General features: G+C 36.7%; 1 protein-coding gene across 1 annotated transcript; it reads right to left on the minus strand.

The window, feature by feature from the left end:
• Nucleotides 1-1,839: 1,839 nt before the first annotated feature.
• LOC112004144 (homeobox protein knotted-1-like 6) lies at nucleotides 1,840-15,053 on the minus strand. The gene is made up of 5 exons (XM_065780699.1): nucleotides 14,361-15,053; nucleotides 13,644-13,763; nucleotides 13,402-13,537; nucleotides 2,526-2,764; nucleotides 1,840-2,182 (listed from the first exon to the last, which is right to left on the minus strand). Exons 1-5 carry the CDS (start codon nucleotides 14,691-14,693, stop codon nucleotides 2,024-2,026), a joined length of 987 nt encoding a protein of 328 aa, XP_065636771.1. The 5' UTR covers nucleotides 14,694-15,053; the 3' UTR covers nucleotides 1,840-2,023.
• Nucleotides 15,054-22,094: the final 7,041 nt, after the last annotated feature.

The raw sequence follows: 22,094 nt of genomic DNA on the forward strand, positions 1-22,094 counted from the left end.
TATGAGAGATAAGATCCACATCTTTGTTTTTTTGCTAACTAAAACCTTAGACTTAGAGCATTCACATAAACTTGTTTAAAATTTTCCTCTTTATTTTAGAATAAGTGCCTTTTTATTTTTCCTATTTTAATTAACCACTTTTCAAAACACTCACCACCAATTCTCTATTCTAAATTATATTTTATTTAAATATCATTTCTTCATTCCTTTTTTTTTTCTTCAACATTTCAAAACACTCACACTCACTTTTCAAAACATAAATAAAATATTTATTTGGAGAAGCTATAGTGTTTATTATTAGGGAAACATTGTAGCCAAAAGGCATTTTGGCTAATGTGAAGTGAAGCCAATGTGGGTGTTTTCATGGGTTCATTCCTCGTATTGAGCTCTTAAATTATTTTAGAGAACTTAAATGTATATGCTCTCATACCTTTTCTTGGGAAAAAAATGGAATCACCAAGGAAAAGTCTTTCTACACTCTTCTAAACAGTGCCACTCACCTTTAGTCCCGACAAAGCCAATGCTTTCTAGGTAGGCAATAAAAGAGAGATTAATTGAGGAAATGACTACGATCTATTGACACCAAGGACCAGGGATTAAATTGGGTTTTTTTTTTTTTTTTTTTGGAGAATATATTAAATTAGGAACTAAATCTTAAAATGGAGTTAACCAAGTTCTAATACCATCAGAAAAGAAATTTAGACCCCTTTGTTGAATTTACAATAGAAGTAAATCAACTTTGTTAAATTAAACAATTATTTAACTAACAATTATGAAGTTCAATCGATTTATTGTTAATCGCCACAAATAATAAATCACCATGTGTATATAATATAAAGTATTAAGTAAATAAAACAAGTGATTTGTTGACGAAGTGAAAAACAAATTGATGCATCCTAAAGAAAAGAAAACACTCGAGGAATTTACCTCAACTCCAAGAAAAGTTTCATTATTAAAATTAAAGTTCATAGTAGAAATACACTCATATTTAGACGTGACCCTAAAATATGTTTCAAGCTACTTGGATTCTTTTGATTAAAACTCTTCTACACTGCATGCATCTCTTAAGAACCGCCTTTCTCCACGGGTCAAGCTTGAGTCTAGTATCCAGTGGCATTGGACCCATTAAAATGGTGACACATGTCACCCTCGAAAATCTAATGCATTGAATGCACTAGATCTAAACCAAATCTTTTCTCCACAACTTGACCGTGTTGGCTTTGTGGCTTCAACCTTTAGTTGTCAATCCAAAAGAACACCATTTTCAAATTCTTTGTTTGCACTCCAATATTGTGGGGATGTAGCGCTCTAGGTCTCTCTATGTTCTTAAGACAACTCTTATGTGCTCTTATATAATTTAGCATGTAGAGAACAAAATCATACTTAACAACCGACTTAAGGGTTTGATGAAGATTCCCAATTCTCCATCGATCTTGCCTCAGTGAAAAGTCAATTAATAGGAAATTTTTGATCGATTGAGAGTCAATCGAGAAAGAAACATTAGTTTCTTGACCTGAATCTTTGAACTTGACAAGGCTTTCATCATCATGGATGTACTAACACTATACCTAACATACATTGTAATTGATATAATACAAACTGATATAAACCTTAAAGTTACTTTGATCCATTAAAACTTTCTGCTAACTGGTCAAAATAATATCTCATTCGGATAAAGCCTACCCCAGTTGCCCTTACGCATTAGACCTAATATTCTTCTCAATGGGATCGTCCCCATCCCTGTGAGATTGGGGGTGTCCCAGTGCAGAAATAGCAGCCCACAAAAGGTAATCTGGTTAAAATTTCATTCCATGAGGCCTAAGACAACCAAGAAAGGACTAGTCAACCAAAAATATGCAGGCATTTCCATTAACAGTGTTGGTCAACTTCCAAATTTACAATTATTTTTCCTTTCTTCTAGGAAATTAAACATTTTAATTTCAGTCGAGTTTCCATTTTATAATATACATTAAACCAACACATCTGGTAAATTATCAGGAGAAACTTTATGTACATATGCACCTCAGTCATCGGCAAAGAATGGTCCTGAAAGATTATCCCTAACAGCCAATTGCATATTCTCTGATGGTTTCCAATGTCGCTTTCGTTGGTTTATAAACCAGTTGTTAATTTGCTTCTGATCTAGGCCTGTTGATTCAGCCAGCGCAATCTTATCACCTTCCTGAATGTTCAAGTAAAGCAAATTATGGTCACCAGACTGGTCAATGTAATCTTTAGAATGTTTAATTTTACTCATACAAAGTATGTGACAGAAAGGTAAAATGCAAAATTTTCCTGCACTAGCTCCCTGCATAAGAATGAAGAACAATACTACAAAAGCAACACCATCAAAATGAAAGAGCTAAAGATCACCACCACACAATTATTTAGGTGGGGTTCCATTGAAAGGAAGTAATCAAGCAAAAATTTATAGCTGCAGCCAAATACCTGCTTGCTATCATACATGATTAAAATGGATATTAGGAGAGCATGGTTTATGGAAATGATATTAAGAAAAAATTTACCGTTGGATATGGCCATTTATAGTGAACACTCCACCACTCAAGCAATGTTTGCCTTGCTTCTCTTGGTAACTTTCCTTTCTTCTTCTTCTTCGAGAATTCCAGCTTCAATGTACCAATGTGACTGCCAAACCTACGTAATAGCCTATCTTTAAGATCTCGATCTTCACCCCTCATTTGAGCTTCCTGAACCTCCATTTCTCCACCACTAAAATCGTCATCTGATGATACAGCACCTTCATCTGTCCAAATGAATGCAAAAACATCTCAAGAAATGGTACTCATGCAGGTACACACATACACACATGTTCACAGAAGAAAGTAAAATATACACAAATTTTGAAGCTCATCCAAGAAAGCCACACAAATGCTGTGTAAATTGGTATATTCTTAACAATATATAATAAAAATAACTAAATGCTTAACAATATATTAAAAATATAAATAAAATATTTTGTTTTCAATAAGTAATTAACACACATATCCCCAACATTTCGTACCCTAGGCTTTTCAGGAAATTTTGCATCCTCGTACAGGCGTACCTGTATCCTTTACCATACATCTTAGGTTTATTGTGTAAAATTTTTTTAAGCTTTAAAGTTTTTCTTGATATACAAATTTAGCAAAATAAACCACTAAAAATAAGTTTTCAGTATCTATATTCTAGTAAGACAGTATACATATTAGATAGGTTTTGTATTCGTTGGCATATTTCGTGTCAAAATTTTCTTGTAATTATCATGCAAATACTTTGTACTTTGTACCTAGTGGGTCAATTGTACCTTAGTTGAGTTTTCAAGAGCTAGAAGTGAAGTTCAGCAAATTGGAGGTTCGGTCGAGCAAAATGCAAGTGGTGTTCGGCAAAGACGCACGTGACAGGAATTTGAAAAGTAGGTGAGGCAAGGATCTCTCATGACACTCGATCGACCGAAATGGTCAGAACTTGAGAGAATTTACTTACGAACTCTCCTACTGTTCCAGTCTTTGCCCAACCTTTATAGACATCATTTCCCACAAAATTAAACGCTAATTCTCATTTGAAGGTTCAGAGAAACACAAAAACTATTGAGAGTCAAACATTGTTTTCCTTTACCATCTGCCTCTCACCATTGCCAGATCCTTGAGAGGAGGTCATCCCATCACACCCATCACTACCTTTGAGTTGTGAGTGTTGATTGGAGTTTTGTGAAGCATTGGAGCCACCACAGAATCAACCATAGAGGCTCGAAGATGCAATTGGAGCTCAATTGTGGATTTGGTTGCTAGGGTAAAGAGAGGACTTGTGGAGTCAGTTGCAAGTACTGGCTTAGAAGGCTTAAGTACATCTTTGCTACATGACTTCAAGGGTTTTGTGAGTAAATTGTCCAGCAACTATCTATTATAGTGGTTCGTTTTCAGTGATGAGGCCATGAAGAGGTTTTTTTCCACCTAATTCTTAGATTTTCCTCTTTGATAACTCATCTGTGTGTTATGGTTGTATTATTGTCTCTTTACTTACTGCAGTTGTTCTTCTAATTTTATTGTTTATCCATGCTGACTAATGTTAATTAGCTAATCAGGTACACAATTAGGCCTTAGATTGGTAAATTAGCTTACAATTTGGATAATATTAATTGAATTTGATTGTGCTTTCTCAATATTAATATTAATATTAATATAAATTTGAATTAATTAGGTACCTCGGCTAATAAATTAATGAATCAACCAAAACAACTAAAATAGTCGACAAAATTCAAAGAATTGAGCAAAAATATATTAAGATGATATTGGGTTAATATATATATATATATATATTAAATAGCCATAAATTTGCTACCCCTCCTGAGAAATAACCGTGGGAAAAAAACAGGGAGTTAGCTGTAAGATGAGCAAGTTCTCATTGTTTTGATTCCCGTCGAAATCCGGTGCAGTAGCCTAAATATTAGGTTGGGTGCAATTTACCAACTGGCTTATAAAGGTTTTTCACTTTTTACTTTTGCTTTTTACTTTTTACTTCTCATAATTTTTTTCCTTTTAACTTCTTTCTAATCAATGGTTACAACTATGGATCTCAATTATTCTTAATAATTTCATTCATCAGAGGTGCAGTACCCACCTAATCTCAATCCCACATAAATCTAGAGAAATGAAGAGCACGTAGTAAAAGAGGGGCCCTTTCTGACAGCCACTCAATCAGACAAGGATTTGACCTCCGAATGGGGTACACTGCACACACACTACACGCCTATGTGGCATAAGAAAAGTAATAAAAGAAAAGTAATAAAAGGCCAGTCTCAGTCTCAGTGTCTGGTTGCGTCGTTTGTCAGTCCCAGTTAAAAGACTCAAAAAGTGTGTGTCGACGTGACGGTACCAGCCACCAAAATTGTATATTATCAATCACAATGCCCACACTCACGGTGAATTTTTTAATAGAGCTTTATTTATTTGGAAAAAAAAAAAAGTTTTACAAGTTTGTTTTAGTAGTTTCTTTGGAAAATGTGTGCAACAAGCATTTCAACAAGCACTTTGTCACACGTTATTATAATTTGTATATGTGTTACTATAACCATGCCCAAATAGAATTGTTATGATCTCTCCTACCCATTTTTTTTGTTCCAAAAAAAAAATCAATCACAAATGGACATTCGTGCCCCAAAATGTGTCCTAAAATAACTATTATTATTTAGATTTCTTACTTTAATTCTCAAAAAAGAGAAGGACATCTTACTTACATAGTAGACAGTAGACAGTAACCCCGCAACCCACGCCTCCCACCCATGAAAAAAGGCACAGTGAGTCCCACTCCACAACTGTGCTTTATCAATCTTATCAATCAATGTGTTAACCCCACCATCTCAACAATACCCAGAAATGCAATGCGCGTGGGCCCAATAATGTGACCCACGATTTCCTCTTTTTTCCTTTTTCTATATATAATCTAAATGCAACGATTGTACTTGTAATAGCGATGAAATCAGAGCATTACTATGAGGTTAATATATATATATATATATAGTATTAAGAATCTTTCGCATTCGTTTCTTTTTGCTACTGTCAGTACCATGTTTTCAATATTTCCTCCGAATAAAAAGATGTACCATGTTTTTAATAATACTAAAAGGCTCTTTCTTTTATTAAAATTTATCACTGATTTTTTAATGAAGTGGTTAAAAACCTTGACAGCCATCAAACACTTTGTAGTTTAATGACATTGTGCAGTCTCCTCTATGAATAAAACCAAAGTTAAAATTCTCCTCACACTCGTTGTAACAATAAAATTTTATAAACATATATATAAACTTACACTTGACCTAGCAAACAATGATATGGGAGCTAGAACTTGTACCTAATAAACACGAGAAACCCATGATAGAAAAGAAAAGATGTGTGGGGTCAAGCCCACAAAAAATGAAAGCTACACTAATCGGACCAAAGGAAAAAACAATGTGGGTTTCTTTTTCTTCAACGGAAACAGTGTGAATTGTACAAGGAAAAAGAACAAGAATGCATGGCTGGGAACCACTGCAATCAATCTAACTAGTGAAAACATGACACGTGTAAGAATCGTGGGGCACAAAGATCCACAACAGAACAAATGTCCATGGAAATGACAAAACACTAAGCAGAGAGAGAAAACAGAGAAGCAGAAGAAGAAAGCTCACTGCGTGAGGCGTGAGACATGATCAGATATAGCGTTGAACACTCACTCTCTCTCTCTCTCTCTCTATAAAGCTGTGTCTTACAGCGAAAACAGCGGGAGTCCATGTGAGTCACACTGCAACTCTCCTATATACACCACCCGCTCTACCCGGGCTTTACATTAATAATAAAGTTCACTTTCACTTATCTATCTACTTCTCCATAATGCCTGCCCCTCACGACCACACTGCTCGCTGTCTCTCTCTCAATAAATCTCACTTAAGGATTCTTGTCAAAAACTTTGGGAGATCTACAAAGACCTGCGGAAGTCAGACCCAAAAGGAACTAATAAAGAGGGGGGAAAAAAACATTTGCTGTGTAGGGAATTGACTCTAATTCCAAACATGTGAGAAGCAAAAATAGAGACGAAAATGCGAACGTTCACCACTAGGGCTACATCTACATAGTTGCAACGATTTTCCTTATGTCAAACAGAATAATACAGAGGCAGCTTACAATGTATCAAACCCTAATTATGAAGCGACAATAAATATAACCCCCAAAAGAGCATCAGCTCGAGCCGATAGCTCCATAATAAAAAGATGTACCATGTTTTTAATAATACTAAAAGGCTCTTTCTTTTATTAAAATTTATCACTGATTTTTTAATGAAGTGGTTAAAAACCTTGACAGCCATCAAACACTTTGTAGTTTAATGACATTGTGCAGTCTCCTCTATGAATAAAACCAAAGTTAAAATTCTCCTCACACTCGTTGTAACAATAAAATTTTATAAACATATATATAAACTTACACTTGACCTAGCAAACAATGATATGGGAGCTAGAACTAGTACCTAATAAACACGAGAAACCAATGATAGAAAAGAAAAGATGTGTGGGGGCAAGCCCACAAAAAATGAAAGCTACACCAATCGGACCAAAGGAAAAAACAATGTGGGTTTCTTTTTCTTCAAGGGAAACAGTGTGAACAAGAATGCATGGCCGGGAACCACTGCAATCAATCTAACTAGTGAAAACATGACACGTGTAAGACATCATGGGGCACAAAGATCCACAACAGAACAAATGTCCATGGAAATGACAAAACACTAAGCACAACAGAACAAATGTCCATGGAAATGACAAAACACTAAGCACAGAGAGAGAGAGAGAGAGAGAGAGAGAGAAGCAGAAGAAGAAAGCTCTGCGTGAGGCGTGAGACATGATCAGATATAGCGTTGAACACTCACTCTCTCTCTCTATAAAGCTGTGTCTTACAGCGAAAACAGCGGGAGTCCATGTGAGTTACACTGCAACTCTCCTATATACACCACCCGCTCTACCCGGGCTTTACATTAATAATAAAGTTCACTTTCACTTATCTATCTACTTCTCCATAATGCCTGCCCCTCACAACCACATTGCTCGCTGTCTCTCTCTCAATAAATCTCACTTAAGGATTCTTGTCAAAAACTTTGGGAGATCTACAAAGAGCTGCGGAAGTCAGACCCAAAAGGAACTAATAAAGAGGGGGGAAAAAAACATTTGCTGTATAGGGAATTGACTCTAATTCCAAACATGTGAGAAGCAAAAATAGAGACGAATATGCGAACGTTCACCACTAGGGCTACATCTACATAGTTGCAACGATTTTCCTTATGTCAAACAGAATAATACAGAGGCAGCTTACAATGTATCAAACCCTAATTATGAAGCGACAATAAATATAGCCCCCAAAAGAGCATCAGCTCGAGCCGATAGCTCCATGAACTTAGCCTCACCCAAAAAAAAAAAAATCATTTAAAATAGTAAAGCTTCCAAGTCCGGTTGGCTCCAAACTAGAAGCTTGTTTGGCATTAGGGTTAATTTTTAGTTCTTATGCACAACTTTTTAAAATTTCATTTTTTTTCCACCTTTTCTTTTTTTTTTTTCCTAAAATTTTCAAAATACAAGTATACTTTAACACATTTTTAACAAAAAATTTTCAATTAAAAACTAGATAAGTTTTCCCCAAACGAACACTAGATCAAACACAATATAAGGCTCCACATAACACCCCCCCCCCTCCCCCGGGGGCGGTTCTAAAGTAGCAAATGTTAATGAACAAAATACCTTTTAAACTAAAAGTGAACCTGACTCCTTATAAAAAAACTAATCAACTACAACTAAACTCGTATTTAATATATCATCAACTCTAATTACACAATTATTTTTAGGATTGTAAACTTGAATTATTATGATTTGTAAATAATAAAAATAATGTTAGTGACGAACAAATGTGAATGTGAAAGTACTGATATTCTAATAACGAGAAATTATATCAGCTGTTATGAAAAAAAAAAAATAGGGAAAACTATTGCCTGTGGCAATTCTCATGATGTATAGACTGAAAAAAAAAAACCTGAACCAGTTGAAGCCTAAATTTTTGCTCCACTGGCGAATCAAAAGGTGTAGACAAGGGTTTGTTAAGAAATTATGAGGATAAGGGCTCTCAAGTCTCAACCCCACTATAACAATTACGGATAACACTAAGTACACTACCGTACGTCTTAGTTAAATCTAAATTATGTCACTTTATACTTCGTTGGCTACAGGCGGTAGCTACCTATAGTACAACATCCCAATGGAATCGAAGGGGAAAAGAAAAGAGATGCAAGTGCCTAAAATTCAGAGGTGCGTTTTCTATGGTACTATAGTCTATTACCACCCCAGCTTTGTTTGGCTTTTGATTCATAAGTAACCACAAGAACAAGCATCAACCAAAGACACTGAAAATAACAGCATACAAAAGACCATAAAGAAAGAAAGAGGGATACAGGGAAAGATCAAAACAAACATTTAGGCTGTCATCGTTTTGAATGTATTTTAAATCTCAAAGCAATGCGATAGCTTAACATCACATAGAAACTAGATGATAAGTCCAAAATTTCCAAATCACAATTTAAAAGGACGAAAGTTTCTTGCCTATTCGAAGTATATGTAAAAAGACATTTCAATTCACATTACTACATGAAGATTATATAACAATTCAATATAATGTTGATTAATCAATGACTTCTTATACAGAAACAACACAGTAAGGTAACATTTTCACAACAAGTTGAGGTGTCCGCTTATTATAGGTCAAAATAATATTATAATATTATAATATAATATTATACCTAGATGCACCACAACCGGAAATAAGAATTTTGTGAAACTGTTATGATATTCTGTTGTATCCCTAGATTTCCTCCTACTCTATTACCATTATGGGAAATGTTTACCAATGTCCTTAAGGCACTGGTTTAGGATCTATTTTTAGAAATATTTTATTAGGAGAATAATAAAACAGCAAATGTTGTTGATAGCTTTTTATATTTCCTATGAATGTGGTGTCAAAAGTTTCCTATTATAGTTTATTAAAAATTGTCCTAAGGCCATCCGTTAACATAACCCTACTATTATATTTGTTTTGCAATAAGACTGATAATCGTTAACACAGCCGAATTGTCTTAGTTCCTCTCTCTCCATGATAAGTAGTAATTTTAAGATTTGAATATAAATGCATAAGGTCACAAGATAATATTGTCTGAGATGCAAATGCAACAGCTTATCACACTCACATGTCAGGAAATTAACAAGAATTTCTGAAATCCAAAATATGGACTTGGTAAATTTTGGGTTCGAAAAGAATTTTTCTTTCTTTTGTAGTATTGTGGAGGAGATTGCATCAACACAAAAGCATTTTCTATGATTTAAAAGTGAAGTAAAAGCATAGGCCAAAGAAACTATTATCCAATAAACAAAATAATTCATTAATGAAAAGAAGGTCCAAGAATGCATTAACGTGATAGTAAGCAACACTAAATATGCTCCGCAAATGGTAAAAGTGCTTAAAGAGAAGCAAAGGTCTCCTGAAAACAGCCTTGCCAGATAGGTACCTTAACAATCCAAGCACATGAATATATGCCAATATAATGTCCAACTGGACATATGCAATGGTTGGATATCTGAAAAATGTTCTCCGTTTTTTAATTTTTTAAGTAAGTTAAGGAATCCTAGTTTGGCAAAAGAGGAATACCCACTGAAGCACAATGGAAAACAACGGCAGAGAAGGACGAATATTAAAATGATAGGAAGGCATCACCAAAAAGTTAAATTGTACTTTCAAATAAAAACAATAATAGCTGCAAACCATAACTAACAAGGTTAATCTACAAATCTTTAGCAAAGAATCATAAAGTATTATAATCATCATCCTTAGAAGTTCTAAAGGCTGCTATACCCATGCCAATGGCACGACTTTCACTCTGGTACAAATGAAAATAGCAACACCCTTTTTTGCCAAAGACATTTAACATAAGCACAAATCTATGCTAAACAAGTAAAGCATCACTAAAGAATTGTACTTTGTTTTCAGCTATTATAAAACTGAATAGATAACCACACAGCCTTGCAAGAATGTGTAACTAGGAATAAATAAATTTATTAAAAAAAAAAAATCAAAACAAATTGGATGTCAAAGAGGAAAAAGCAGCAGCAAATCAGCATGCCCTAACAGGAGTCCTTTCAGAAAACCACAGTGGAATATATATGCTCACGTGATTGGTAAGATTTGTATGAGACTCTCTTGATGTTTTTATTTTATTTTATGAAGAGAATCTCTTGATGATGTTGATAATGAGGGTGAGTATGCCTAGAATGAACTCCATTTAGCTTGGTTCAATATTATATTTCAAATTACTCAATACAATTTACAAGAACATATAACTGTCACTTTAGCTGCCAGTCCTTAGACAATTCCCAATGCTCATACTGTATTGGAACTTGAAACTCTAAGAAAGTAACCAGAGCAGACATCATTGCATGCCATCATCTATCACATTAAAACTTAGGGCCCTATGTAATGTAAAACAGACAAAGATTGAAAGGATGCATTAAAATACAAGGCACCACCATGCATGTTTTCTTTTAGACTTTTAAGTTTTAACCATTTGCACTAGAAGAGAGAGAGAGAAAAGAAAATGCTCCATCTAATCAAATTAAAGAATAAGTACCCAAAAACTACATGCTGCGAATATGGGAAGAGCATATGTAAGTAATTATATCGTATGTCTAGGTGCTTATCTTACTTTAGAAGCAAAATTAAAGCAGCAAATAAACAAAAATAATGCCTATTAGGGATCTCATATTTTATAAAAGGTTCTTGTAAACGGATGCCCTCAGAGCAATTGTTAATCAACCATTTTTAAAAGGTTTTGACATCATTTTCATAAGAAATATAAAAATCCGTCAAAACAATTAATTACTTTTTTTCCCATAAAAAATTTTTAAAAATATTTCCTAAACAAATTTCCTTAGAGCTTCTATTAACTTTTCCCTTCATAAAATGTTTATTATGATAGGGAAAAACTCTCTCTCTCTCTCTCTCTCTCTCTCTCTCTCTCTTCTTTGTGGTTTAACATTTGAAGAAAGTGGAAATTTTGAAACTTATATCAAGTACTTGAATAGTACTACAAATTTTAGGGCCAAGCTACATACATGATTTCAATTCTCCCATTCCACAGTTTACACCAATTATGACCGCATCTATATACTCCTAGTCATACCATAGAAAGCTTTAATCTTTCCAACACGGCACTTTCCATTGGTGTAACAAATTAACTCTTTCATGTTAAAAATTCACTTGTAACATTTTATAAATAAATAAAAAAAAAAAAATTTAATTGAGTTTAAGACGATAAACTTGAACTCTTTTTTTTTTTTTTTTCCCTCCAAAAAAAAAAAAACTCGAACTCTTTTTAACATGAGCATCCATTTGCCTGAGCTATTTTTTTCATCTTTTAAAGCACAATTTCTTTTCAATGTATAATTGTACTTTTTACACAATAATCAAAATAAGAAAATAAAACTCATCTAAACACACAATTCAACAATCACTACAAGAAAACCATAATATTGAAGGACTTAACATCCATAAAATATTTGCTGAATTGGCATGAATGAACTTCACAGACACAGAAAGTTCCAAGCTGACAACTAAAGAAGGGGATATACAAGTGATAACCAATCTTTAGCCATTTATTAACTTAAAATGTACAGAAAATTTCAATAAAATAGACAGCATTCTTCTTAGTTTATATGACTTAACCACCATATTAGCATAAATTGAGTCATATTGAAACATTTGGAGTATGATTAGTAGATTACATCATGGAAGCTTTTTTTGAGATGGTTACCCAACGAGCCAGAAATGTACTCATATATAACAATGATTGCATGGATGTCATTTTAAAGCAACATATACTTAATGCCTTAAGTTGAATACGCCAATAAATGAGGGGAAAATCATTCTCCATCTATCATTGGAGACCATAAAGAGAGAGGCCATTTGAAGAGCACAAAGGAAGAACCTATATGTAAGAAGCTGAAGCTAGCTACGATTCCCATCCAATGGAGGTTGTTATACGGAAAGAAAATATTTAAATGACCGTATTCAAACGATCAGACTACTATTGAAGATGTGAACACTCATTACTAATCCCTGAAACGTCAAAATCAGAATCTCTAGTTCAAAAAAGTTAACACTTTCAAACTTCATATTTTCCTGGCACGGAAAAGAGAAAGAAAGAAAGAAAGAAAGAAAGAGATAAAAGAGAGTACAAAAGTATACAAACACACGACAAGCAAGATAGCTGGGAAATGCCATTAGACCAAGCCTCAATGTAAACAATAAACTGAAAAGAGAAAAGGTGCAAACACTGTTACAAGTTTCCTTGAATAAACAATTAATGAAGAACCACACTGCAACCATGTTCCAGGAAAGAATTTTCCAGGTAATAATCCCAGAAAAAACCAGTGGAGCTACCATTACAAACAGTCAGCTAATCTAAGAAGTGGGTCTCTACTATTATCCCTAGGGTTTTTGTTGGTTTGCGTGAAAATTGTCATATTTGAATATTCTACGAGTATAATCTTTTTTTCTCAGCCAGTGGGTTCTTTGAGGAAACAGAAAAAAGGAGATAAGGATATATAGTACTAGTAGTACTAGGACTAGGAAAACAATGGTTTTGTTTACCTTGTGGGCTTGCTATATGTGCTAACTTTAGCCAAAATCCACGCTATCATGCGCCATGAAAACCATCAGAAATGTCTTGCTGGTCTAGTATTAGCGAAGATAATGAAAGATTTTGACAGTGCTAGCTAGCTTGTGTTTTTTAACAAGCATAATTGACACATATCATTCAAATTTAAGAGAGAGAGATAGAGAGACTAACCGGAAAGGGTTCTAATGGAGGCACCTGTGGAGAGATTGCTGAGCTGCATTTGGATCTTGTTCAAGAACGTGGTTGCCTCGTCAAAAGGCCTGGAAAGATCAGATTTGTACTTGACCAACATGTCACAGTAGGTTTCCTTCATACAAAGAAACAAAGGAAGAAAGAAACTTAGGAAGCAAAATCTTATGACAAAAGATTATAGTGCTTTGTTTACTGCTTAGGAGAGAGAGAAGAGGGGGGACCATGAACTCGTCGAGCTCGGGATCGGCTCCTAAACACGTGGAAACAGTGTCTATCTTACAAAGGTCGTTTTCTTGCCGGATTTCGTCTAATAAACTCGCTATCTCTGGAGGCGCCCCCACCTGCAACAAAGACCATTCCTTTCTGTCAGTTTTAGCTGTCTTAATTTCATGGCCAACAGATAAAGAGCTCGAATTTTCATTATGGGTTCTCCAAGTATTGAACAAAACGAAATTCTCTTGCCTCTCTTTTCTCTTATTTTCCCTCTCTTCTTGGAATTATGTCTCTGATCTTCAAAACCAAAACCAGAAGCCAAAATACATATAATTTTGGAAAATTAAGCTGTTCAAAAAGGAAAGAAAGAAGAAAAGAGAGCAAATTGGAAAAGGAAAACACACTGTTAACGCTCCCTCACTACAAGGGTGGTTGGAATGAAAAGCCACAAGCATTAAAAATTCCATCACTTCAAATTCCACAGCTGTAGTGTGTACTTGACCACAGACCGACACACAATACTGCTAATTACCATCACACCCCAAAGCCCCAATAAGAAAAACAGCATGTAATAACTTAGAAAAACATGGTCAAATAACCACAACCATAGAAAAGAACGAACACATATAGAGTAGCTAGGACTAAAAGACTAGTATTGCAGCCTTGGTTTTGCACCTAGAAAGACCAAAAAAGAAAAGTAGTAACGTATTTTCACACACACAAACCTTTTGGCAATCGATGTAAGCTTGAAGCAAACGAGGGTAGCCAGGATGGGAAGCGATTTTGGCTTTGACGATGGTGGACATGTCGAGCTCTTCGCGTTGAATTTCTGAGGCTTCGGAGATAGCTGAGGCTGCCGCTGAGAGAAGCTCCTCGGATCCGAATATTGGAATCCGATGATGATGATGATGATCGCGGAAAGAGGCAAAAGCACCTGAAGAAGAAGAAGAAGACAACAAGGTCTGGTAATCCGAGGGTAAGATCAGATTGTCTGGGGACATCAAAGCCTTGTCTGAGTACTCCGCCGCTGAGTTTAGACCGTACATTCCATCCATCATCAAAGGCTAAGCTCTAGCTCTTGCTAAGCTATCCTCCTTATCTTCTTTTTGTACACTATTAGGAGAGCTAGTAGTATAGATTATTATTATTACTGAGTGAGTGTTCTAAATATATATACACACACACACACACAGAAGAAGAAGAGGAGGGTGTTTGAAATTTTGTAAAGAAAAAAATAAATAATATAGTGCAGTTGAAAAAAAATTGATATATAATCTGAATATATTTTTTGACAGAAAGACTGGGACTTTGCTGGAATTGGGAGTAGCAGAAGAGAACTGCGGTGATCTTGGGGAGTGTGATATTTTTGGCAAAAGATGCGTATTTTTATTAGAGCCAGAGGATTAATCCTTTCGTTTTCTTTGTTTTTTTTTTTTTTTTTTTTTTTTTTTGGTATGGTTATTTTATTCTTATTATGACTATTTACAGCACTGAAGGAAATATAAAAGTGATAAAATTGAGAGGAAGCTTAAGCTATGTCTACGCAAAGTCATATTATATTTATACCACCAGGAAACTTTGTTTAATTGCCAATAGTGACTCTCTCAAAAAAAAAAAAAAAAATTGCCAATAGTGACAGTCTCAATTCCTTAAATAGCAATGTTTTGGAAGTTACAGTTTGGCAGTTTGCATTTTCCTTTTTGATTGTTACAATATTAATGGGAGGGTTTCCTTTGGTTTAAAAAGTGCAGAAAAGAAAAAATTTGATTTTACTTTGAGAAAGCATAAGAAAAAAAAAAGGTACTACATGTCAAGGGAGGTCGTATTTTACTATTTTAACAGTAGAAACCAACAAATCTATTGCTCTATTATTATTACTTTCTGTCCTTTTTTTCATATTAATTATTATTACTTTTTCTATGTATAGAAGTACTACAAAATTATAATCATGAATATTTTTTGAAGTTGTTGAACAAAAAAATATATATATATTTTTTGAAGTTATCATTTGTAATAATTATTTCCTCGATTTTTTTAAGGGATTAAATTACTTGGTGTAAACCTTTTGATCTACACTCACTCATAGAAAATATGACATCATCATTTAACTAAAACATAAATACATTTTATTATAAAAGATAAAATTTCAATAAATATCATATTTCAAGTTAGATAAAATTTAGGTACAATTTTATAGATGGTTTTTAAGTTCCTATTTTAAAATTCAGCTATATAATTTTTTTTCTCACGAGATGAAAATACATTTTTAATTAAATGGCCACATAACTGAATTTTAATAAAGGAACATAGAGAACAGTACCTAAATTTTACCCTTACAAATTTTAAGTAAAAGATTAATATTGGCATCTGCGTTTGCTGCATTTGCGTTTGCGTTTGCGTTTTTGCTTTTTTTTTTTTTTTTTTTCAGCTCAACGCCTCTTGCACTGTTCATGGGACATGAACAGTGCGAATAGGCATATGAACAGTGCTAAACAATAGTGAAAAGTAATGAACAGTAACCAAAAAATATTTTTTTATTATTTTTAGTTTTCAGCAAAATAAGCGGTATCCAAACGCACACATGATGTTAGTAGGTGTGATAGATTATTTTAAGTTTTAAGTAAAAACTAATGTGGCAATCTCTTGTTAAATAATGTAAAATATGAGTTTTATATCTTATCCTTATTAAATTTAGACTTTTTTTAATATATGTATTTACCAAACATTTCCTCCTAATAGTAATAATCATCTAAGTTTTGATATGCTAAGGTTTAATGGGTTTGTGCATGTTTAGTATAGTAATCATCTATTTATATACAAATGAATAGTGACTAAGCAAAGAAATAAAATAAAATAAAAAATTTATAGTGACACAAATAATGAAGAGATGTTTGACTGGTAAACTCTTATGAGGATCCTCCTTAACAATCTTTGATCAAGCATGGATTATGGATACAACTGCTTGCGTATCAAAATATGATGTGGATTCCAGTATGCTTATTTTATAGAATTAAGCACAAGAATATTTTGGTTTAGATGACATGTTCTTAATTCTTACTATTCAAATCTTAATTTTATTATATATGGTAGGTTTGCATCATATTCACTAATTTATTTTAAAAATCAACTTTTGAAATAAAGTTAATAGTTTATTGCACAATAAAACCAACCAGGATACGGAACTATTTCAATCTTTTCTTTCCAATAGGTTATTAGCTTTATTAACATGCATGGTGCTTACTAAAGAGAAACCAAGTTGGAAAAGAATTGCACACCGAGCGAATATATATAATGTAAAGTAGTGGCATATCAAGCTAATATGTACAGAAGAACATCAAAAAGGACATATAAGCATAAAGAATAGTTGCAGGATATACTAAAATAAGTGAATTAATAAGTTATCAACTTTAACAACAAAATAAAAATGTAAGAACATGTCAATAGTCTTGTAATTCAATTAGCACCTCTTAGTGTTTATAGGAGAGACATCTAAAGTTTAAATCATTTTACCCCGAACTATCAATGTATCAAAAAAGAATAGAAACACATGTTGCCTTCAATTTAATTGTTAGAGTATAGTACGTGTGGGGCCCGTGGGCCTGATAGCCTCGGCCCATCGGGTAGCAGGCCCAAGGCCCATGCCGAGGAACACTGACTATTCAAGGCTAAATTGGGGAAAACCTCTTTTCCCAATCCACGCCGAGAACCTCCTTATCCTCGGCCTGACAAGGGTGATTTTCGGGAAAGACTAGGCCCAAAGTAAGCTGTCACCCTCGCATTTAATGCATTCACCTAACCCCCCTGGCCGCATTAATGGGGATATAACCCCTTAGCAGGGCAATGTTGATCAGAGTGAACCACTCGAGTACTGATAAGGCTTCTGATGGGACGGACGGGCAGAAGAGAGGCAAATGAATGATCAACAGATGGAATAAGGAGATAGGAAGATGAAGACTATATAAGGAAAGCAAGTAAAGTAAAAAGGGGGGAGGGGGGAAAAAGAGAAGCAAAAGGCCTCCTCGGCATGGGCCGAGGAGCATCCTCCCAGTTGTAAAGAAACTCTAAGTATCTTTTTGTAAAGGAGAGTTGATGCTTGATGAACGACGGCCAGCGCCTAAACCTTTAACCCACTCTCTATAAATTTATTGTTTGGGCTTGTTGGGCTGAAAACCCATTCATACTCAGGGTCAATCCAAAATGAGTCCCTACAATTGGCGCCGTCTGTGGGAAGGATTAGGGTGCTGGCCGGCGCACAAGGCGAGTATTCTAAGTATTCGTTTTATAGTAGGTGAAAAAAAATATATATATAGAAGATTTGATAGCGAAAAGAGAAATCTTGATATTATTATTTCATAAATAGAAAGAGTACAAATTACAATCAGAGGCTCAGGCAGGCATGTTTTACAAACAAATTTACAAGCTAATCCTACCAGCTATTTCTACAATCAGAGGCCTAGGTGGAGCCGCCCTAAGAAAAAACTAGCCAGTGGGAAGTGTCAAGCCGTCCCTTTATTGGTATAAAGAGAATGGGAGAGCTTGACAAAAGGCAGAGAAGGGGGAGGGCCATCATGTTTCCAAGCCACCGACAACTCCCTTCTCGGCCAGGCGGAGCTGGAACAAAGAGAGGAGCAGATGCAGGGGCTCCGGGATACCTTCCCCCATGATGTTCCCTTGATTCTCTCCAATCCTCACGAGTGTTGGTCGTTGGAGACGGCAACACTCAAGCACCGCCCATGAGGTGAATTCGCACGTCTTCTTCGTCGGGGGTGCGCTCCGAGGAAAGACGTTAGGTACTCTAACAACATCCCTCCGGGCCACCTTGTAAGGCGCCATCAGGGTTACGCCTAGATTCTGCCGCACCGAAAGCCCAGTGGGGGCTGCGGCCATACCGGCTTTTGCCAGTTCCAGTCACAATTCCGGCGGGGTTGTTAAAAGGGCTTGGGAAGTTGGAAGAATGTGTTCTGTTTTTCTGTTTGTGTTGAAAGGTCCATGGGTTGTGGAGAAACCATCTCGCCACCTTTTATAGGGGGTGGGGGTTGGTAAGAATTAATTCATGCCGAGTTCAAAAAGAGAATTATCAGCTAGGCTAATAATGAAGCTATCAATTTCCAAGGAGGCCATAGACTGTTGGATTCGTGTTAATTTACGAGGACATTAATGAAGGCGCGTTTCTCGCACCGAAGCGTCAAGTGCGGAACACGAACGGACAATGGACGCTTCATAAATGAAAAAGATGGGGCCTTGAGCTGGAGGCGAGATCAACGCCACGTGTAAAGATCATAATCTGACCCAAGGAGGAATCACCTCCAATAAAGCGATCCGAGGAGAAACCTCTACTTACAGAAAAATAGAAGTGGTAGACAGAACCAAGGTATTGCATGGTCCTCGGACCCAAGCCTATGGTAAAACTATACACACCATTATACTTAGGTACTAGACAGAACCAAGGTATTGCATGGTCCTCGGACCCAAACCTATGGGAAAACTAGATACTTACAGAAAAATAGAAGTGGTAGACAGAACCAAGATATTGCATGGTCCTCGGACCCAAGCCTACGGTAAAACTATACACACCATTATACCTGGGTACTAGACAGAACCAAGGTATTGCATGGTCCTCGGACCCAAACCTATGGGGAAACTAGATACTTACAGAAAAATAGAAGTGGTAGACAGAACCAAGGTATTGCATGGTCCTCGGACCCAAGCCTACGGTAAAACTATACACACCATTATACCTGGGTACTAGACAGAACCAAGGTATTGCATGGTCCTCGGACCCAAGCCTATGGTAAAACTATACACACCATTATACCTGGGTACTAGACAGAACCAAGGTATTGCATGGTCCTCGGACCCAAGCCTATGGTAAAACTATACACACCATTATACCTGGGTACTAGACAGAACCAAGGTATTGCATAGTCCTCGGACCCAAACCTATGGGAAACTAGATACTTACAGAAAAATAGAAGTGGTAGACAGAACCAAGGAGTTGCATGGTCCTCGGACCCAAGCCTATGGTAAAACTATACACACCATTATACCTGGGTACTAGACAGAACCAATGTATTGCATAGTCCTTGGACCCAAACCTATGGAAAACTGGATACTTATAGAAAAATAGAAGTACTAGGCATAACCAGGGTATTGCATGGTCCTCGGACTCGAACCCATGGAGAAAATAACTATCTGAAGAAAAACTAAAGCGTTACTTAGAGTCAAGCTATAATACGGTCTTTAGATTTATATTTGAAGGATAACAGATGGTTTCATGAGACTAACTCCAGAATAGAATACGAATATTAAGCAGAATACAATAGTAAAGCAAACAAAAGAAAATATCATTAGTTGGAAGCGAAGCATTAAGTATCCAGTTCAAACGGAAAGTATACAACTCCCTTACAACGCCACTGAGGCAAGAAACAAAATGAGATAAAAGAGAAAATAAACAAATTTATCCTATGTCGTATACTAGTCTCCTTGACTCAGTAGGCAAATTAAGTCAATAAGTAAATCAAAAGGCTTTGGCCAAGGCCTAAGGGCTTGGTCTCGAAAGGTCCGCCGGAGGACTTGCCACGTCTTGTAGTATTCCCTGACCCTCGAGTATAACCTCCCCCAACGCTCTCTGGGGCTCAACCTCCTCGGATGGTTGGTCAGTTAACGGTGTATCCTCGACGGTCTTATCGTGACTCTCAATCGCTGGTAATGAGGACTCCTCATCGGGAGCAGCAGGTGCAACCTCGCGAATGGCAATAGGGTAATATACCCTGTCCTCCCTCTTGAGATCAGATGAGACATCAACCCCTGCTTGGTTGAGGGCTTCATGCCAGGTCTGAGAACAGTAATGCCTGCACACTGCAGGAACTTGAGCCCGAAGGGTGGCTTCAGTCTTAGCCACTCCATCTGCGAAAGCATTCTCCTCTGCCTGTTCTACAGAGCGCTCAGCATCTATTTTTGCAAATACCGCCTCGTCTTTGGCTCTCACAGCCTCGTCCCTGGCATACTCGGCAACACCTTTCTCATGGATTGCCGCAGTCAACTTTCCCTTCATATAGGTAATGTTCTCTTTGGCAGTCTGTAATTGACCCTCAACGTCTTGCAAGCGATTAGTTTGATCCTTAGCTTTCTTCCTGGCCACGGCTAGGTCGAAGACAGTAGTATCCCTGGCCTTCGTCATCCCTTCCAGATCCTCAATCGCCTTTTTTAGGTCGGCCTCAGATCTCTTGAGAGTATTGGCAGCCTCCAAGAACTTGTCACGCTCTTGCGCTAAGGCATTGCTATGGTCATCGACCTCCTCGCCTAACCTGAAAAGGGCCTGGATAGCCTGCCAATAAAAACAAGTAACTCCGTAAAGAGAAAGAAAGGTATTAAGTGACAAACTTTGAATAAAGTGAATAGGTACTAAAGGACCTACCATTCCTAGATACTTCTTAAGGTCGAGGACAACCTCTACCTCACTCATATTTCTTAGCTCGGCCATGTCAGTGGGAAGAAGAAGAGATTTCTCCAGGGCCTCGGCTACAAAAGCCCCTTCGGCTCCTTGAGATTCCCGCATCGACGTGTTATCCATCAGGGGCTGATCATGAAGCATGGCAGCGGGCAGCCAGGCTTAAGCCTCGGACTGCTGGATGGCCTTCTTACTCTTCTGTTGATCACTGAGCTTCAATTGCTTTGGAGGCCTGCGAAACCTACCCTCCTCGGGCGGGGAATGGGATTTGCTCCCATCCATTGGCTCCTTACCCTTGGAAAGTCTCTTCCTTTTCGGGTCATGAGACTCGGTCTGAGGGTCTGTTACTGTGGGAGCAGAAGACGACCTAGTTTGCACAGTTAAAATCTGGGGCGGAGGTGCTGAGGGCTGCGACTCTTCTGGTACACCTTTCTTGGAACCGCCTTCGAGCAGGTCAAGAAGATTGGTGTGGGGCTGTCTTTTTAAACCCATCTCAGTCGGAGTACCAACTCTTAGGGACTGGAGATCGACTTTGGACAAATGAGGGTCTCCTAGATCACCAGAGGGATCCTCGGACTGATCAGCTAGGTTAAACACGCTATATTCGTCCTCAGAAGAACTCAGTTCGACCACCTCCCTTGCCTTCTTAGATAGTCCTTCCTCGGCCACCGTTACTAGCTGGGATGAGGAGGGACCTGCTAGCGGAACACCTTCAGGTATATAATACCCCTCAGTAAATGCAAAACCGTCTTCCACCACGGTGATCTGCGTAAGCCGAGGGTCACGAGCTCTAATTACGTGCTTCGGGACTGGGAATGATTTCTGAGCAGGGTCGCATCCGAGGATGTGATGAGCAGCTCTGACCTGGTTATCAGTTTCGTTTAGGAAAAGGTCCGACCTAAGAACGGTCTCCAAATCTGCTTTGTTAACCAGATGGAAATGACGTGCAAAGGCGTGCGGATCTGTGACAAGAAAAGTGGAACTCCTATGGTTAATCAGCCAAATCAAA

Source organism: Quercus suber, unplaced genomic scaffold (assembly GCF_002906115.3).
Source record: "Quercus suber isolate HL8 unplaced genomic scaffold, Cork oak 2.0 scaffold_243, whole genome shotgun sequence".
In the NCBI taxonomy this organism is placed as follows: Eukaryota; Viridiplantae; Streptophyta; class Magnoliopsida; order Fagales; family Fagaceae; genus Quercus; species Quercus suber.